Raw genomic sequence first — 20,701 nt, 5'->3', positions numbered from 1 at the left:
CTTTTAAAAGGCAGGCAGAGAGATGGTAAAAGACAAGCATACTCTTGAACTTGTAAGGAAGTTTAGTGGTTGATCTAATAATCCTTATGCAGATAAAAAAGCCTTTCCTAACTAGGAAATAGGCTTTTTTAATAGTTGGTAAAGCCCAGGAAGAGTTATATGGTGATGTTGTCTTGATGTTTGTTGTCACTGCAAAAGATCAGGGAGCTATTTCCCAAGGGTATGCCAAGGGAAGAGCCTCTTCTGTTCCCAAAGACTCCGATTCAGAGGGAAAATTGTAGAGGAAGAAAAGAGTATCACACAGGAAACTGACGAACAGCACCCCGGCCTTAGTGAAACAAGGGGGAAAATTCCTTTTCTGATTTCAGCAGATTACAAGGATAACCAGACACACACAAAATCCACCCATACTTTGCATGATAAACACAAGTGACACAATGTAAAGCCTCAAATATGGAAGTATGCTGAAAAGTAGTCTTTCCAAAGAGCCGATGGACTGACTGGAAGATGTGGAGGAAAAGCAGAAAATCTTCCAAAGAAGGCAAGGGAGATTTTATAACGTGAATCCTTGCCCAGAAACTGTATTTTCTTGGGGAAATTTCAAGGATTGCAACAGACAGAAACGCCTTGGCCACTTTCGGGTTTTGCACTCAACACTGCTGAAATGTGTGGTTTCTGAGGGTCTTGCTCTATACCAGGTACAACTCAAAGAATTTTGCTCTCACTTTAGTCCTTCCTGTGGCACTGTCATAGCTATTTTTGTGTGCAGAGCAGAAGTTGGATAGATGAAGACTTGAGGTGAAACACGAAGCATTAAGCAGCTCCAAAAGTTACAGCATTTGCTCGGGTGAATTCCAAGTGATTTTAAAGAAAAAGCAACCTTACTGATTTTTATGGCTTCCAATGTGCTTCTTGCTTTAGATGAAACAGTCCCAGTACCATTATTTAATGTGCATATCAACAAAAGACTGTGCTGCTTATTTTCGTTCATCCTATCCAGATGGATTCTCAGCCTTTGATCTTTGATACACTGATTAACTTTTTCTCATAGTATCAAACCAACATCAAAGAATTGGTATAGGAAACAGAATGGACTTAAATGCTTAGAAACAATCTTATGAATCTTACAATCTAGCACAGGAGCAATGGGATACTTGCACATGTATTACTAGAGGGCATCTTTAAACCAATAATGCAACAAACTAATGATGCCACGTTGTTCTGCGCATTTCTGCCTTGCTTTGCAAAAGAATTCAGTTTATTTTTTCCCTTCTGAAAAAAAGAACTTGAAATGTGTCTTCCAATGATTTATTCATGCAGTGTAATCAAGCACAGAATCTGACCCTGCTCAGCAGAGGCATGATTTCCAGCTCTGTGGTTTTCACCTCTGAGAGTATTTACTATTTGCTTGCCAGTAATTACCACAACCATCTCCTGCTTTGAATTCTACTACAGAAAAGAACTTTCCAGTTTGTTTCTTTAAACTTGAAGGAGACTTCATTTTAAAGCTCAGGTGAAGGGAGCACTCCCAAGGATCTGGTGATAAAACCATTTCCAAGTTTTTCCTTCTTGACTGTTCACCACGTTCGGCATTACTGGCTTCTGTCTAAAATGCCTTGGCCAGCAATTCTTTTCTGTCCACGAAGTATTTTTTGTTGTTGTTGTCGAATACTCCCTTTGCCCAAAGGGACAAATGCTTGGAAGTGTTTACATTTTTCACTCATTTCTTGGAAATCATGACCCACAGATAAAAAGAATACTTCTGCAACAATAATTTGGCACTTGCAATGCTTCTGGTCCTACTGATTGTTCAAATGCATTTTTTAAACCCATCGCATATGTTCATGTTTCATTCTGTGACTTTCTTATTACTTCTCAATAAAAGTTGAGAGTGACAGTGCTTACTCATACTATTGCACTGCTGTCATGAAGTTACAATATGCATTATTTACACAATGATTTAGTGACAAAAACAAAAATGAAGACAGAGTTTTAAGCCTCTCTGGGAATTTGGGGATATTTGGGTGCTCGTCTTTCAATAAAGCCTGTAGAAGGCTATCCTGCTGGTGTTTTAAATATGCCATAGGACATCTTTGTCCATCTCTTTGAATGCTAATTTTCTCCTGTAACCTGAGACTCCTCTTCACTGTAGTTTATTTGAATTCTTACTAAAATCAAGCAGAATAATCCAGCCGCCTTGAAAGACAGCTAGATTAGGACTTCACACTTGTTTAATCCAAGACTCCTTCTTCATGGTTGATTCTGTGTTCATTGAGAACTCAAGATTTTCTCAAGTGCAAAATCAGATCCACAATGTGTAACTGAAGTTGAAGATGAATGAATCACTAAAATAATCGCATGCTCCTTCCCTATGCTATTTCTTGCATCCAGTGCACAATGTTTGCATTTTTGCAGAACCAGAGTTACAGTACTCTGTTTTTATTGTTTTATAAAACTTTGTTTTCTTTTCACTTTCGTTATTTTGCTGTAAAGAATCAATGTCTTTAGAAATAGTGTTGCTTCACATACTTTCTAATCCATGTTTCAATCAAACCCCACAACATATACCTATAATTAATTTCACTTCACAAATTGCTTCAGATCTGTGTTAGAAACATCTGTTTTGTCATGGTTTTATGTGAGAGATGTCAGGTGCTCTGTGTTTGAAACACCCTCCCAGAGGAGCATCTCTGCTTCTCTAGATGTTCAGGACCACAGCCCTACTCACAAGCAAAACAGCCGCATCCCACAATCCATTTTACAGCGTGTGATCAAGTAAGCTGCAGATCAAGGGAGAGAAATGGTAAAAAGAGATCTTCCTGCTTGTTTGCCATTTTCTAAGCCTGTGGCTATTTTGCTTTTATGTGGGGCTGTTACTGGCTGCAGCCACCCAAGGAGGCCAGGGAAACACTCGCGTGGATGCTGAGGATTAGCCTTGAAAATCACTAGAAGGAAGAACGTGGGAGAAGCGGAGCTGGTTGGAAGCCAAAGGCTTCTAAAGAGACCTTCAGGTCTTGGGCTGCCATGGACATAAGAGTCTGTGTGTGTGTATGTTTTGCATTCCCACACCACAAAGCTGCTGCCTCTGTCCTGCTCCAGCGTTTCATGTGTCAGACATAGCTGAGCACAGATCCATGACTCATTCAGTGGCTGTGACTTGTCTTTGCACCGGGAAAGAGCAGCAGCACTGCATTTGCAGCCAGCAGAATGTGCAACTGGAAGGCAAGTACCCCAGCTGCAGCCAGGCACCATTTCCACCAAGGTTTACTATCAGTGACTTTCAATACTTAAGAACCTTCTCCACAGTGCTCTGCGTCTGCTTTGGTCCTTGATCAATTAATGGCTTGACATGGTGAAACTAAGAATTTTCCCAACTGCATCATATTCAGGAAAGAGCAATTATAAGCTAAGGATTGAAACCACTAAATGCACTACACATGCTACGAGAAAGAGTTGGATTCTTTCTTACTCCCCTGAACTAAATTACTTATTAATAACATTTTCACCAAAAAGATGAGCAAATCCAGGAATAATAAGCCAAGTATATAACACAGTGAGACATGGGTTTCAAAAGGACACAGGTCAAAGCTGCCAAGGCCTTGTGTAGCTAGGTAACTGGATAGCTCAGCTCTTCTTTCCACCCAGCTGAGACGTCCCCAGTCTTCTCATAGTTGTACCCCTGACCTTAGGAGACAAGTATTAAAAGAGTCCCTTTCTGACACAACAGGTTTTGGGTTAGAAGTTCATCGAGTCAACATTTATTTTTAATAACTGGGTTACCAACAGGCGCTGGAGTGTCCCCCCCACTCCCTGTCCCCTGTTGCTAACTCCCTGCGCTGGGGCTCCGGTATTTGCTGACTAATGGGAGTACCTGTAGCCTGTTCCCAGAACAGACCCTGTCTGTGGCTCACTTTTTTTACTGGGAAGAGACAGGCAACACCCTGCACTAGCAGAGTGATAACCGGCTGTTTCAGCCAAAGCTTTTCACATGAGTTACTACCATAAATGTAAGTGCTACAGGAAGAAAGGGCATCTGCTTCCTAAAAGATCTTCCTACAAAAGGTTAAGGTTTTTTCCAGCACTTCTTTTTGCTGCTCTGGAGGCTCCTCCAGTGCCTTCACCAGAAACACATCGGGTCTGTTGCCATCATTCCTATGCGAGGACAATCCCTGGACAAGTCAGGCGGCTGCAGACAGGTCTGTGAGCAGTGTTAGCACTCCAGTGCTGACTGATACCATCTCCAAAGAGGAATGGTGGCAAACAAGATATTTTTGTCCTCTTTATGTTACTTCCTAGCAAGAGTCAACTTACTCAAACACATAAAATTTTATGGTTTAGTTTCCTTGGAGGTGACTTCCTTGCTCAGCCAGCTCACTGAATATAGGTGGCATGCAATTTTCCAGACAGCCACTAATGTTCAGTCACGGAAAAAGCATAGTTTGATTATTACACTCTGACTCCTCTATTGCACAAGTATGTTATGAAAGAAAAAGTTATGTAAAACTCATAGTGGATTTCACTATTTCCTATTTAACTGCTTTACTGTAAGCATGCAGAATGTCCAAAATATTAATTTATGTAGAAAAATGAGAGCCAGCATAACATGGTTTTTAACATCCTTCTGCTTCTTTACAGTAAGACAGATCATCATGTTTAAGTTTTTCCTTTACTATCATAAACCTTTCACGTTCACTCACAGTCCTTATGCCAAGAGACATGTCAGAGAGTTTTATTGTACAGACTGTGGATTTTGGTGTTGCTGTTTGGCTGTTGTATATACAGAATTTAATTATGGAAGATCAGAGCATTCTCCTTACTGAAGACACTTTAAAGGTCCAATAGTGAAATACCCTCAACCATGCATCCTTGTCCATCACTTTGTTCAAACAGCCTTCATTAGAGGCTCACAGAATTACTGTCATCCCAATGAGTGGCCAACTCATGGTGGAAATGACAGTCTACACTTGGATGAGCTCAGTGTGTTTGGTAGTTTTAGTGCCAGCTCCAGGCGACTATAACAGAACTAGGAGGGATTACTTAATCTCTTTGTTTGCAATTCAAGTAAATATACCAAGGGCAAAGGAGATACAAAACCTTAAGACTGCAAGATGATAAAAGGAATCTGACAAGATGATAGTATGTGGGAAAGCAGGGATTACTGCTGCTAGTGTTGTTGCTGCTTGAATCCAAGGGCTTGCCTGCAGTTTTACTAGCATAGCTGAGCTGCCATGTATCTGCTGGCAGGAGTATGCCATGGGAACACTCTGATGCTGGAAAAAAAGGACATTGTTTGTTCCTGGTTTAGTTTACACTGCTTCAGAAGTGGTTTAAGATAAAGCAAAAAGATGTCACTCATCCCAAGAATATCTGAGGAGATGTTTATTAGCATAATTATAGTGATTTAAATTCACGCATCATTATTCACCTATGTAGTTTCCCCCATAGACTGCATTGGAAATAGAGCTCCTTGAACCAACTTAGTGGTAAAACTTAGTAAGGCAGAATTTTGTTGTATCACAAAACATGGATTATTCGAATCTCCCATATGAATATATTGCTCTGGATTAACAGAGGTTTGTTAGAAAACCACTGGAAAAAAAAAAAAGCTCCTAACATGGGTATGCTGAACAGCAGTATAACATGACTGTAAGGTGTCAACGGCTACTCCAAGCTGTTAGTGGTAAAGAGGCTTTTTCCAGGATCTAGCTGCAAATCCATAGATGATTTGCAAATGGTGCCCCAGAGTCTCACAAACACTAAGCAGCAAAACACATGCCCTGGAGAAAGTCAGATGTGAAAACCATTCAGTTCTTAAACCATGGATTTTTAGAGATTTTCTGAAGTTTTTCCCTAAAATTCCCGAAGAGCTGCAGTTATTAGGGAAGGTGGAAGCACACAGGATGCACATGACTTCTCTCTGGCCACTGGACTTCACTGCTGGAGGAACTGGAATTGTAGGAAATAAACTCAAAACACCCCTGTGAGGCTGTTCGGCCACCCAAAGGTGGAGGTCTCCCATTCTGAGTCGAGCCAGCTCATCCTGAGCTGCAGCCTCAGGCAGGAGAAATCAGAAATGTAATGTTGGTATTAGTGTGACTGGCAAGGACCTGCATTTCTGGGAATGGCTCTTGCTGTGTTTGGAGAGGGAAGGCAAAGCACAGGGGAGGAAATTGCAGTAACACAGAGCAGCAATATGAAATACTGTTGTGGAAAGCTCAGTGTGCAGACCAGCAAAGCACCCTGATAGGGGTCGGAGGGTGCAGCTGGGGCAAGGAATGCAGTATCTGATGTTACACCATGCCATGCAACGGGCAGGGCTACATTTCTGCACGGAGCCTCGCTGTTACTCTCATGTTCTCACACATAGAGCGGTGCATAGCAACTCATCTGCTGGGCCATCTGCTGAGCTGCCTGCATACTCGAATTAGGACTGCGACTCTTTTCCTACGTGCAGCCTTTCAGATTTTACACCCTCCCATTTGGAAACTTTCTCCTCCTGCCTGATCCATTACATCACCCAGCCTCACCAGCTGGGACTGACTGCTATGACAGTAGGTGTTCGGCAGCCTTCACACTGTCTCTCACCCTTCAGATTAATAACCTCACCTAGGGGAGAAACATCATATGCACTTGCCCTGTGCTCTGTGTGTTGCCCCATCAAACAGGATCATCATTTCAGAGATGCTATGGGAATTCCCCAGCCAGCGGCCAGCAGCCAGTGTCTGCTTTTGTCTTGAGTATTTCTAGGTCCTCAGCATGCTGCTGGCTGTGAGTCATGCAAATCTTCTACCAGGCAAAGCAAAAATGGCTGCACCATGCATTGATTTTTATCTCTCAAATAGAAAGTGAGGTTTTTAAATGTTTACTCTTTTCAAGAAGTTACCAACTTCTCTGCAACTCTGCTTTTATTTTTCACCATAATTCTATCTGTCTGTGATCTCTTTGAGTGGAAAGTTTTGAGCAAAAGATGTTACACAAAATAAAGTGAAACTGCATTCTCACATATTCTTACCCATTCATTGCCTTCAGTTTCCAGTTGCTAGCTGGTAAATGATTCTAGGCCTTATGGCCATTAATAGTACAAGTTCTTATATCCGAGTGCTTTCCTATGCTCCTTATCTTTTATTCCTACGCAGAGATGGCGCATAAGACAGTTACTTTCTTAAAGTAAAAAAATTAATCTCTGAACTAGAATGTACAATGATATGCTCATACAGAGATCCCAGTTCCATTTCTAAATCCAGTAAACCTGAAGAACGAGTCAAACTGAAACCTGCCTGTGGGTGCACAGTCAGTTCTGAGTATATGAGAATTAGGGCTGCCACTGCTGAAATCTTCACATAGCTCAGGTTGCCAAAGCACATGCAAATCATTTGCTTGGAAATGTTCCTTAGACATGTCACTGGGTTGTGACTGTCTCTCTCCATCACTATTCCGGAAAGGACCGCACAGCTACTGCTTCACACAAGGTTGCTCTGGCTCTTTATCTCCCAAAGTCATGTCGCCCGTTCTCAAATGGCAAGTTTCACTAGAGCGTCTCTGAGCTCACGACAAGGTAAGTGCTATGGCGAGGGGAGTCCTTAAGGATTTAAAGCAGCAGTGTACAGATACTTAATCTTCACTCAGCTACATACAGATTATGCAAAACCTGGACATGTCTGCAATCTTCTGCCTTGACATAATTTCATCCACTTTTAACAACCAAGCTCTTCACCCTGACAAAGACCACAGGCAAACGTCATTGCAGCCCACTTGGAATACTCTAATGGGTAAACAGCTTCAATTTACTAGCCAGCAAACCAACTTCGCTTATAAAGTTTAGAAGATCATTTCAAGCACAAAGGACCTAGAAATATAATGAAAGACAAATGGGTCCTTCAGGAGGATAACGTAACAGAACCGTAGAGGGTATAACTCATCCTTCTTTCCATTTAGCAATACTGCTGCTGCTGGTTAAAACTGGGCAATTTGCTGAGCTTGGGCAACAAAGCTCTGAAGAGGACAGGCTGTAGGCTTCCCACTGGAGAACTCTGTGTAGAAAATGCCTGGTAAAATCTTACTCACTCCAAAGACAGATAAATCACAATAATTGCTCTTTAGGGTCTGAGATAAATGCAGTCTCTGGCAAGGATAAAGGATTTGACAGAGCCGAAATGAGGGTTTCAACCCCATAGGGGACAAGAAAGCCTCTAACACCCTCTCCTCCAGCCTGAGGCTAAATACTGGTTGTGCTAGAAAACAAGAAATGTCTCCAACTGCAGCAGCAGCAAGCTCCTAATGTAAGTAAATAAACAGCCCTGATGGATGCCAAGCTACTTGTCCAATTTCTGACACAGAACCTCAGATACTGTGCGGACAATTCTCAAGGTCTAAGGCACTAAGGGTTGGATTTGCATTGAAAATTATGAAAGTTTCTTATTAAAGCAGCTATTCATATCCATTGTGTTAGGGAATACTCCCAGACATTTGAACTCCAGCCCTCCATTCAAGGAGTGTTAACAAATAAAAGAAAATTAAGAAAAAGTGCAATTTAGGAACAAGAATAAATGTACTTGGCAGCATTGGCTTTTGTTGTGCCTTCTAATTTAAGTTTTATGGTAAATGTGGGAATGCTTCAGTCCCAAAGGTCTCTTGGGTAGGGGGAACTATAAAAATAACACGAAGGAATATCTAATGGGAACGCATGTGCTGAACTGGTTTAGATTATGGCTGTGGGCTTCTTCCCTACTTCACAAAGCAGTGAGACATCTCATATTGTGTCACATTAATAATTTGCTTATAAGTAAACATACATATTTAAGGCGCAGATCTTCCAGATTCATTACAGATCTGCTAAGTTAGCTCACACAGGAGTGAGCTGGGTCCGCATCTCCGTGTCCCACCTCCTGCTCATGGGAAGGTCTGACAGCTCCCAGCTGCTCTGCTGCGGGGCCAGGGCTGCTGATGCTCATGGGGGCAAGGCAGGCCCAGAGCACTGGGGCTAAGGAGCTCTGTGGCTTGTGGAGCTTGGCCTGGAGCATCCAGCATCAGCGAGAGCATTTTGGACATAAAGTCAAGGCTGCTCATTGCGAGTGATGAGGTTGCAGCACTCGTCCCCAGGATAAGGGGTGCTTCATGCTGTCACGGTGGAGGAGGCTCTAGTTTTCACATCAGTGACTTACAGTTGTAGTACATTCAGTTGGTGGTACCTTTACTGGATCAGCCATGAGAGCTTAAAGGAGAGCTTGCTGTGCTAAGGTCTGTACACAAAGAGCACATGCAGGCAGCACAGGAGGGATAAAAATGACTGAGATGTAGAAACAAGGCACTCGTGCACCTCCACAAGCCACATTTACAGAGCAGCTGAAGGTGCAAGTGGGTACCTAGGGCTGCTTCCACAACAGCCAAAGCACTTTTTCATATATCTGGTCCTTGGTAACCTGCCAGACTACCCCAAAAAGCACAATGGACTCAAATTTCCTGTTTCTGGCTACGCTGGAGCACATTCTCTTAAAGCCTGTTCCCTCTGCCAGGTTTTCTCTCTGAGCATACCTTTGCAGGGTGAACTTTCAACAGTTCCCCATGCCCTTTGGTACCTCCAAGTAGCTATTCAGCTCACAAGCGTGCAAGGTACCATGGTGTTACTAGTTTCTCTTGCAAATATGATCTTGCGAAAAACAAAGCCAAAAGACATAATGGAACTCCAGAGGTGTCAATGTTTCACAGTTTCACATGTCCAGAAGTTCTGTTGTAATTTCCTTCTAAGTAGTCTGGGGTTAATGAGACTGAAGAGAATGATAGGAAGGAAAGAAATAATTATATATTCTCTTTCTTCTCAACATGTCCCAAGTGTCACCTCTGACCCAGCTTTCTATTTCTGGCATGGACTAAACTCCCTGTATTTATTTAGCAGCCTACACAGCACTACAGTAACATAGCAACAGTACTTTCAGTTATGAAATTGAAAAAAAAGAAAAGAAAAAACCCCATATTTTTCATAAGAAAACTGTTAAAGCTTTGCAGTCTAGTAACACTTTAATAAATGCTCCTATTTTTCCCTTTAAAAGCCAGTATCGTTAGGTTTCCAGTCTGCCAGCCCAATGCAGAGGGATGCACCAGCGATCCAGAGCAGTGTCACTGTCATGAAGCCTGTTCTTTCTATGCCAGTCACACTGCCCCTTAACATTTTTGTTTGTTTGTCTTAATGATGGTTCAGCTTGACTATTTCTCAGGCTCAGTGCAGACGCAAGCAGGAGTTTGGGCGGATGCTGAAATAATGATGGGGTTTATCTGGTAGTTTTCCCTCACTTTTCAAACCCAGATCACCCTTATTTTATAACCCATAGCTCAAGGGTGATATGATGCTCGGAGTTCTCTGTCAAAAGGAGCACTTTCAAAAGGAACAAAATGGAGCTGGAGTCAGAGTCCAAATCCTATTCTTTTACAGGGAAAGTTAGCCAGGGAGGACCTGCAAAACCAGCCCTGGAACCAGAGGAGTACCCAGAGATAACATTCTGCAAATCCTATTTCAGCGGGAGCAAAGTGCCTAAGCATCTCAAGAAAGCCATTCCTTGAGCTACTAAAGTGCTACTTCTTTTTAAACCTCAGGCCTCAGCGACAACTCAATAGTTTTCTTAGGATGGCTTCAAAATGTTTAACTTCTCAAAGATAAAACTTCTTCAGCTTGTAAAGCTCCCACTGTAACTATTATTAAACAATACAGATGTGGTTGCTGGATTACCAGTGAGCAATTCCTGAAGCACTGTAGGAATTCTCCTGAAACTGTTCCTTCATTGCTACTGTAAACCCAGCTGGCATCTCTTCAGATGCTTTTTCTTGTCGCATAGTGATCTGATCAGCACAGCCACCTCTGAATGCCAGCGGCTTTTCTGTGGAATCAGCAACAGACCTTGAAAGCGCAGCTCTACAGCAGGCACGCACATTCAGCTTTCCCCGCATTTATAAACTCAACACTCCTGTAAATTTAGTGCAGTTTGTAAAGCCTGCAAGTAAAACATAGTTCGTGTTTGTTCTGAACTCTTGGCTTCTCCTTGGCATGACCAATTCATGTAGCTTGAAAAAAATGGCTTCACAACTGTAAGATCCTTGAACTTGTACAGTTTGCAAGCCTGGTATGTAAAACTGGATTGCTCACGAGCTAGGCACTCTGCTGAGATTACAACAGGGTCCCATTATGTCAATTATTGTGCCCAACAGAAATGTGAATGCATAACCCATGGTCCCTGAGACTTGGAAGTCACAGGATGAATAATATTTGTCACTAACAGGGCTCTCAGAAACTACTGTCTTTTAAAAAGCATTGTCAAAACCGAGTCAAAACTTCCAGATGACAGCCTAAGTTCCATTTAACACCTTCATCTAAGTAATTTTAAATTCATACTAATAATGTCGTTTTGCTGCCTTTCTGTAAAATGCTCTATTGGAAAGGATATTGGGTAGCTGAAGCGCACTGCTCAAGGCTTTTGTGGAAAGCTACAAAGCTGTTTTGACTGCAGGGGTCAGGTGGGGTTTCTGGCATCAGAAGGGATGGGAATAACAAGATCTCTTAGAACAGTTGTCTCATTCTAACAATTACAAAGATACAAATGAGTTAGTCTCAGAAAGGGAGCATTTTTCTGCCATGCAGCCCAGACACCAGTGCTGGTTTATTTTTAACAAGCGCCAAGTTGCAGCAAATTTTAGAGCCCAGTTTTGCATGGCTGTTTGTTTCTTGGTTTCATTGGGTTTTCTGACACAACACAAACTGAAACAAGCGAAGGATATTATTGTAAAGCAGAAGAACTGAAAAAGTTGAAGCGCTGTGTTTTATCCAACATTTAAATGAGAGAGAAGAAAATCTATTTTATCTGGCTGGATGTAATGTTTTGACATGCAAGTTTCGTTCCAATGATGGCATTTTTTCCTTGTCTTGTCACATTACTAATTCATTTCCAACTCAAAGGAAAAGGACAAGAAAGAAAATAAAACGACTGTTTCTTTACTGAGTAGCACTATAGGAGTAAACTTGTCCCTTTCCCTAAAAGCAATCAAATTGGAATAATACACATTCATAGTATTGTAATGCATCGTTGGTAGAAATAATGTGGTTATCCATATTATAGCTTTCATGCTATAACAAAGAGTTCACCAAAATACTACTCGTAATGCCTCTTCCTCTAAGACATGTTTGATTGCATGTTTAATTACCACTCATGGTAACATTTCCTTCACTATTTCAAACTAGCATGTTTTTTTTAAGTCCTTATTTTTGAATGCAAAGACCTGATAACTTGTGGGATTCTGTTTTGAATAGAAACCAATAGCTGGACATTCCTGTGCACTGAAAACATGTAGTCCAAGATTAAACTGGGGCTTCAGGGCTATTACAGCTCCACCCAAATAAATAATCCAAGGGAAATTATTCTGCTTCACATTCTGATACACAAGTTGCCAAGAACAGCAGTGTTTGTTAGAAATCACCTTTTCCTAGAAGTCAGCCTATCTCATTGAACAGTGCATCTGAACTACCAAAGCAAGGTTAAAATGGAAGAAAATGGTGTAGAATAAACATTGCACATAACCTACCAAATCAACGTTAAAATGGGAGAAAATGGTGTAGAATAAACATTGCACATAACCTACCAAATCAAGGTTAAAATGGGAGAAAATGGTATAAAATACATTGCACTTAACCTAGCAAAGCAAGGTTAAAATGGGAGAAAATGGTCTAGAATAAACATCTCATTTAAACTACCAAAACAAGGTTAAGGGGTGGAAAACGGGTCTGATTTGTACTTAGCTAATTACAAATGTTTAATGGAAACTCCTCCCTAAAATAAATACCCTGCTGTTATTTTACCAGTGAGATCAATTTGGTCAGGATTTCATAGAGAAGATAACATGTAGTCTGCAGCACGGGAGCTTCTGTATGGAAGTATTATTTTTCTCCAGACTGAGTTCTTCCTTAATATACAAACCAGACAGAATATCTGCTGGATTTTTAAATGCAGTAACAGCAGTGAAAACATAGGTGCAAAACATTCAGCTAGAACCAGCTAAAAGGCTCTGTCAACTTTCTCCATCACACGGGACTCCTCACCCAGCCTGCAAACCAGACTTACCAAAACTGCACAAATTGGTTAAATGAACTCAGATATTTCAATGAGAGTTGGGGATGTTGGTTCCAGCAGGATATAAAAGGTAGCTGCAACTGTTCAGAGGGGAGAGAGCTCAAGGGTGAGGTTTTGTAGGAGCCGTTTCCAAATAAAAGAGTGCATGGACACAAATGAAGTTGAGGTTTCTCTTTGATAGCTATTTATGTGAAATTTCCCCAAAAGCCCAAACCAGCAGCAGAAGTACTTGGCTTCACACAGCACTTGGGGATTTCTTTTAGGTGAGGGTAGCAATGTCCTTTGCTGACACCAGCTCATGGCTAGATCAGACAGCAGACGCTCCGCATCCCACCCACCCTTAGCAGTGTTGTGGGACTCTTGTTCCTATTACTTGAGCAAACTCTTCTATAATTCTACCATGCTTTTTCTTTTTAGTGGCCAGTAACTTCCCCGTTTGTTCTCCTGATAAATACCAGAACTTCAGCTAAAAATGGAGAAGTTGTCTAGATTCTCTTATCTTGTAAACCCCTGGCAATGGTGCGCTGTGGTCGAGTTCTGGCAGATCCCCACAACGGTCAGAGGCACCCGCCTGCAGCTCCTTGCTTCTCTGCCCTTCTGACAGCACTTAGTGCCCCTTGCACAGAGACAGCAGGAACCCACACTGCTTTGCTAGCTTTTTGTAGCTGGTACATTATTTTACCCCTCTATTTGTCTTCCCAAACCAGACACTCCGAGAAGTGTGGTAAGAAGTGCAAGGCTCAATTTTCTAACGCAGGTCCATTTTGGATTCTTGTTCTAGAGATGCTGATAAAGAATTTTGACTTTCAATAACGCTTGAACAAACCAGTCACTCAAGTAAAGTGGGAAACTTGCCTGTTTTTGAGCAAGTGGTCTTCCCTCATCAATTTGTATAGTACTGAAGATTAAAAATAGCTCTTCAGCTGGGGTACAGCTGTGCAGCATCGACTTAAATGGAGCGGCACTGACTCACAACAACAAAGCATCTGTATATAGACCTTTACTACTGCAAACCACGTAACAACACTAACAGTAAGCGCTGGCGTGGCATTCACAGGAGCTGGGGGACAGGCTGGCTGACTCCTGCCGCTGCTCCTCACAGGTGTCATAAACTACAGGACAGGGTTGCAAGGACAGGTTGAAATTAACTGCCTGTTAAAAATCCCCCTCCTTGACCTAATCAACACATGAATAATGTGACTTCTCAATGGCACTGATTTCATTAGACATCCTCTATGCCTTCTTTCATGTCTTTTTTACCCCTGATAGTGACTTTTTGCACTGGCTGTAGCAATTTATTTGTTTTCTAGGCCATGAAACTATTCTCTCCCCTCTCCAATAAACAGAAAACAAATATTACCGGTCAGTGAGCAGATATATTTCCATATGAAAACCATCAGCATAAACACTTTTTCCCTTTGTCACTCTGAATGCCTAATCTAAACCCCTGGTTGGATGTTTAGCACTAATATAAGGCATTGCAACCCCCATCAAACCTGAAGCAGACTCTGCCATGACATCTGACTTCTTACAGAAGCTGGTACTCATGATCCACTAATCTCAATGCCAACAATCTCCAGTGGGGCCAGGCTTTCCTCCTGTGGGGCTGAGCATCAGTGCTGAAACTTAGCACTGTTGGTCTACAGAATGACGGACTTCACCTCCACCACCACCAGTTCCTAGTTTTTGGTAGCAGCTTCTTCCTCTCTCACCGTGGCCCCATCCCCAGCTCCCCAGAGCTTCAGGGGTTCCCCAGCTCCCCGCAGACCCACACAGCCCCAGACAGTGAGGAGAGCTGGAACCAAGTGGGGAAATGAGAGCAGAGCAGCTTTCAGGTCACACTTAGGGGACAAAGAGCTGCAATACACACCAAAGGCTCTCCCGGGAGACTCCTTGCACAACTGCCTCTTTAGATAGGCTGACGTGGTGGATTCATGGTTCAGGTATCAGGCAGGGGGATAAGCATTGTACATGCTATTAAAGCACTGTCAGAGCATTTCACTGCTGAAGTGAAGCTCCCTGTGCTTTCTAATGAATTCTCTGTGCTCAGCATTAAGCTGTCTGTTTTTACAGAAAGTTGCACTTGGGTAATTAATCTCGTGTTCGTTTCCTGCACATGCAAGAGAGCAGCCTTTGTTAGGGAATGATAAGACACTTCTAAGAATAGTGCTACTAAGAGCATCAGCTTTGTGAGACATTGCAGGAAAAATATAGGCTCTTAACACCTGCTTTTTTGCTTCTCAAAGTTTTGAAAATAGCATTTTGCTTACCTAGAGCCAAATTCTGACTTGGTTACACATAGAAAACCTAATTGCTTCATCAGAAACAAGCGTCAGTGAAGTGATACTTTAGTCTCTGGGCTCCAATCTTGTAAAGATGTATTTGTTTAATTTTACAAACACTGTAAATATTCTCAGTGGCTTCAGTGGGACCATCTGCAGCTCCCAGTCTCACAACCTGAATTCATCACTTTGGTCTCTTAACTACACATTCCAAATTAATTGGATTTTCTTAGTGACTGTGATGGATTGAGGATTAAGAATTTATCTGTGTGTAAAACAAGAGACCCTCGGGCCAGACCGTACAAAGGCCGGATGCTGAACTCAGGAAAACGTAAACTGGGAGACAACCCTGTGAGAGCAGCCGAGTCGCTCCAGTGCGAGAGGGGTCCCAGCCAGCAGCAGAGCAAGCCCCCATGTGAAGCTCCCTGGCAGCCTCAGCTCAGCCCATGGGGTTTGCCAGCTGAACACAAAGGGAGGTGTAAAGCTTGGGGATTTATGCACGTTGTCAGTTCAGAACCAGAGCCAACACCATTCTCCTGTAAGCGGTTGACACTTGACACCTACTGAAGTCAGTTTAAACAGTCATTGTTTTAAAGCTTGTGTTGTTTTTAAGCAGTCACTGTGATTCAGCCCGAGCTATCTACCACCCGAGTGCAAAAGGCACAAGCTACCACGCCGGTGAAACTATGCAAAAACTGGGGGGAAACAGTTTACAGTGGGAAAGAGGCATTTTCCATTTAGATTGTAGCATTCACTGTGTAACCAGTCATAGCAGAAAGGACATTAATCTTTGCTGTACTTGCAGCAGATTTCTTTCTGCTCTATTACGGACAAAGCAGTAGTTTATCCTCCTAACCAGAAAGCAAAGCCTAATCTGCAGAGAACTGGCTAATCTAGTGGCTGATGTTTGAAGAATAACACAGACCCAATTTCCCCGGGTTTTGTAGTGCAAAATGTGAGCAGAGCAGACTGCTACTAGCCTTGTGAGCTGATCAGAGCCCCTGTTGTGACTATTATCTTGACTGTATAATGGGGGCTTTCAAATCCCAGCTTTATCACATTCTGTTTTCTCTACTTTGCCCTTTTATGAATATTGAGTCATCAAAAATAGCTTCACTGACAGAGCTACTAATGATACCAGCTGGGTGAATCAGTGGCTTTTACATTGTCTAGTGCCAGTTATACAGTGCTATTAGTACGCTCATTACAAAATACAACAAAAATTAGATATCCACATTTTATTTGCAGCTCCCTTGAGACATGTCGTAGTGGTTATTTTAGAATTGGAAAATGCTAACCGAACAGAGGAAATATTCAGCCATTTCAAAGCAATACTGCAAGCTAAAAGAAGAAACTCTGGCTTAGAATAAGTTGAAAGTAAATTCGAACATCAGTAAATTTTCCTTCCTCCTAGTTTTTAGTGTAAAGAGAAAGCACACTCCAAATGATATCAGCCACATTCTTCATGAGACAGTTATTCCTCATATTACAAGAAAAAGCTAACATCAGCAGTCCAGGAAAAATGCTGATAAACAGAAGTGAACACGACAAATGATGTAAGTGATGCATATGGCTCGGGAGTGCAGTGGGCACGTATGGAGGCACCGTTCCAGCACAGTGCAGTGCCAGGGGGTAAGTTAGGTTAGAAGTACATGACTCAAACGAGTACTATTCAAAAGTGTAACAACAGTAACAACATGCCTGGTGAAGAACCATCACAAATGAGTATGCAAAATGGCCCGCCATAGGCTTACATTTATAATGCTGTCCCAAGCCATTTTTTCCAAGGGTCATTTATTTCTACCCAGAGAGGCTTCCTCGCAGTGATACAGTTCCCTATGTTGGCAACACACCCTTTTCTCTTTTTTTTCTTCATAAAACCAGGCAGATAGAGAACGAAACAAGGGGCCCCCTTTACACACACTGCAGTTGCAGCTTCCATGCACGCAGAGCTCGTTGCTTCTCACCAGCCCCCTTCACCTTCCAGCTATCGGGAACTTTACAGCACGGCATCTCCTAGCACCCCTTATCTCAGACACAAAGTCAAGCTTTCTGCTAGCAACTGCATCTGGCACGTTAAATGGGTAAATAAAACTACTGCAGACGCTGCCTTTAGCAAGTGTCATGGAAATGACAGAGCATCTTAACAAAGAGAGACTCAGAATTTGAAGTATTAGGCTGTTTTTATAAGGAGGCTCTTGCCCTTCCCTGGAAAAGTGACATTTGAAATTCTGTTACAGCAATTCTGTTAGTTACGGCAACACTAACTGAAACCGAAATGCGGTTTTTAACCTAAGACACGTTGCATAACAATTGAAGTATTATAATCTTATACGAGCCGGGAAAGGTTAATTCCAAAGATAAAATAACATGGGTGAAAACTAAAAAGCTCCATAAGCGCATGGACTTGCGAGTCTTTTTGTTTTGGTCCGGGGCAAAGCCGAAGCGGGAGAGACATTTCAGAGGAGCAGCAAGACACCGAGCACATGCCCAAATCCGTTTAGCGAGAAAAAAAAACACATCGGCAGAGCCTTTGCACTTACGTATCTCTTGAGTTTCTTCTCGGGGGGTGATTTAATGAGCCATCCGGTGCAAACGACGTCCCCCGAGCTCATCTTCCCCCCCGGCGCGGAGCGGCGACGCGGGAGCCAGGGTGCGGGCTGTGTGTGCGGGTGTGTGCGGGGCTGTGTGCGCGCGTGTATTGTTCCCAGCCAATTTGCAAGCAGCAGTAATCAGCTTCCTTCAGCTGTGCTCTGATACTGCTCCAGCCCGAGGAGGAAGTCATGACATTGATCACTGACACGGCCAGCCCTCCCTCCGCCTCAAACACAATGCAACACACCGAGCACGTGATGGGCGCCCGGGGACCGCCGCCGCGCAGCCGGCGGCTGCGACACCCACCGGCACCGGCACCGGCACCCCCGGCCCCGCCGCGCCGCCCCAGGAGCTGAGCTCAGCCCCGCGCCCCGGGATGCTGAGGCCCCTGCCCGCTGGAGCGGGGCTCGCTCGCCCCGCAGGGAGCGGTGCTGCTGCGGCCCCGGGAGCCCCGTTTGGGCGCGGTGCCCCCGGCGGGGTTAGCGGAGGCGGCAGGAGAAGAGCCGTGGCCCGGTTCTTGAGGCCCAGCCGGTGTCGATGCCGGTGCCGGTGTCGGTTCCGGTCCACACACCTGCCGACCCCATCAGCACTGAGATGTCTGCCTCAGCTCCCACCGTCTGCCTGCTCCACTACTCCCGAACTTCTGCAGCTTGTGGGTTTAGAGGTTTTTCAGTGGCATTTGGTCCCCTCTATCAATTTACTACAATTAAATGCAGATTCCCCCGCTGTTCAGCTCTGGATCCCCAAAACAGGAGGGTTGTGGAGCTGGTGGAGCAAGTCTGCAGGAGGCCACAGAGATGCTCCAATGGCTGGAGCGTCTGCTCTGGAGCTAGGCTGAGAGACCTGGGCTTGTTTAGCCTGGAGAAAAGAAGGCTCTGACAAGACCTTAAAGCAGCTTCCAGTGCCTAAAGGGGCCAACAAGAGAACTGGAAAGGGGCTTTTTATAAGGTCATGTAGTGACAGGACAGGGAGGATTGGCTTTAAACTGGCGGAGGGAAGATTTAAAGTAGATATAAAGAAGAAGTTTTTCCCTGTGAGGGTGCAGAGGAGCTGGCACAGGGTGCCCAGAGAAGCTGTGGCTGCCCCATCCCTGTCAGAGTTCAAGGCCTGGTTGAACGGGGCTTTAAGGGGCCTGGTCTAGTAGGAAGTGTCTCTGCCTGTGGCAGGGGGGTTGGAAATAGGTTGAGTTTTAAGGTCCCTTCCAAACCATTCTGTGATTTTATGAATAAACTTAAGTTTCCTGTCACAAACAGACCTTTTTGGAAGTGCCTGCAGGGAGACAGGTTGCCATCCCACTGTCACAACTGAAAGCCAGTGCATAACATTGCTGATATCCCTGGAGCTAGCGCCTCTCTCCAGCATAGGAAACTCCTGGCTTTTCAAGGACGGAGCAGCTTGTGTTCATTTTGAAGCAGCTGCTTATATATCATTGACTTAGATTGAAAGTGGATGCAGTGATTCTTCACTGAGTTTTACAGTTGATTTGTGAGAAGTCTCATATGCCTCTGCCGAGGCTCAGTACTCGCGGTGCAGACCTGCTCTGCCAGCGGTGCTCAGCAGCATCACACCTGGGTGAGAGTTTTGATGTTTTCCTGGCATTTTGCACATGTGTGGGTCTTTGGCAGGGCAGGCTGGGCACAGCTCCCAGTGTCACTGCTGGATCTGACCAACCGGAACCCATGCTTGTGTTCTTCGTGATTTTAAACAAAAATGTTGTGGCAATATGTATTTATTGTACTTAAGATGATATGTACTATAAATGGCACATAAATATATGCCCTATGTACATTTACATAACAATACAAATAGATCTGTATATACTCATAGCATCCCTTTTGCTAGTGCTTTGCTTTACTTCTGGTCATAAAGGAATCTTGCCATAAATGAAAACTGTCATGAATAGACTATAAACAACATATTTAAAATGTGCTCTGACTTCTCCAGATAGGTTTTTGTTTGAGAGTGACTTTCATGCAGCCTTGCATTATTACTTAATTCCCAACCTTACGTTCTACTACCACCTTCACTCAGCTCCATTTATCCCTTATCCATAGGGATGATTTAACAACTTCACATGTTTAATAGCACGCCTGTGAACAAGGCTTTGCAACACTTCTCCTCAGAGAGAAGCATCCAGCCATGGAACTTATTTAGGGAAGGAAAGTCACACTTTCCTTCCCCATGTGACTTGTGTCACTCTGACGGATACAATAGCCTTACATCTGAAGGCTTTAAAACATTAGTCTGCCAAAATTAAAATGAATTGTGATAAACTTCATGTAACCCACTTTTTACTGGATCTTTCTTCAGACAGCTGGGTCTGAATGGAATGTCGGATTCCATATGCAGCTGCGTAACTGCTTGCAACAGGGCAGCAGAGGAGGTATGGATGGGGCAGGACAGGGTGGTGAGGAGCCCGGAGTGCCGAACGGATCTGAACCAAACCACAGCCTTGAGGAGAGCTCCAGGTTTGTCCTTGCTTGCGCTTGGTGATAATGCTGCTTAAATCACCAAAAGTCCTCAGCTCTTAAGCCACTTGTCCCTGCCCTTCTGCCACCTGCTTCATTACACAGGCATAGTGTGCTTGTGTGGCTACATGTCAACTGAGTCACCAAACTGGCTGTGTGGAAAAGAATGAGTCAAAAAAGAGAAAAAAACGATGATTTTCCATCTGGATCAGGACTAGTTTCCTGGTCTGATAAATGCTGTGGCCTG

The 20,701-nt window shown here is 43.5% G+C and overlaps 1 protein-coding gene across 2 annotated transcripts in view; it reads right to left on the bottom strand.

The window, feature by feature from the left end:
- Positions 1 to 18,317, bottom strand: part of GAB3 (GRB2 associated binding protein 3) — a 60,045-nt gene extending 41,728 nt beyond the window's left edge. The window contains exon 1 of one of the 2 annotated variants that reach the window (XM_061358128.1): positions 17,935 to 18,317. In XM_061358128.1, the coding sequence (XP_061214112.1) occupies positions 17,935 to 18,006 (72 nt within the window). In that variant the 5' untranslated portion in view covers positions 18,007 to 18,317. The remainder of the gene's footprint in view (positions 1 to 17,934) is intronic. The other variant, XM_061358127.1, reaches the window with a different exon arrangement.
- Between the last annotated feature and the right edge of the window lie 2,384 nt (positions 18,318 to 20,701).

Source organism: Neopsephotus bourkii, unplaced genomic scaffold (assembly GCF_033783945.1).
Source record: "Neopsephotus bourkii isolate Nb327-2 ecotype Australia unplaced genomic scaffold, CSIRO-AGI_Nbou_v1 NB_936, whole genome shotgun sequence".
NCBI lineage: Eukaryota > Metazoa > Chordata > Aves > Psittaciformes > Psittacidae > Neopsephotus > Neopsephotus bourkii.
Note: the sequence above shows the minus strand (reverse complement) of the source record. Positions and strands in the feature narration are given on the sequence as shown.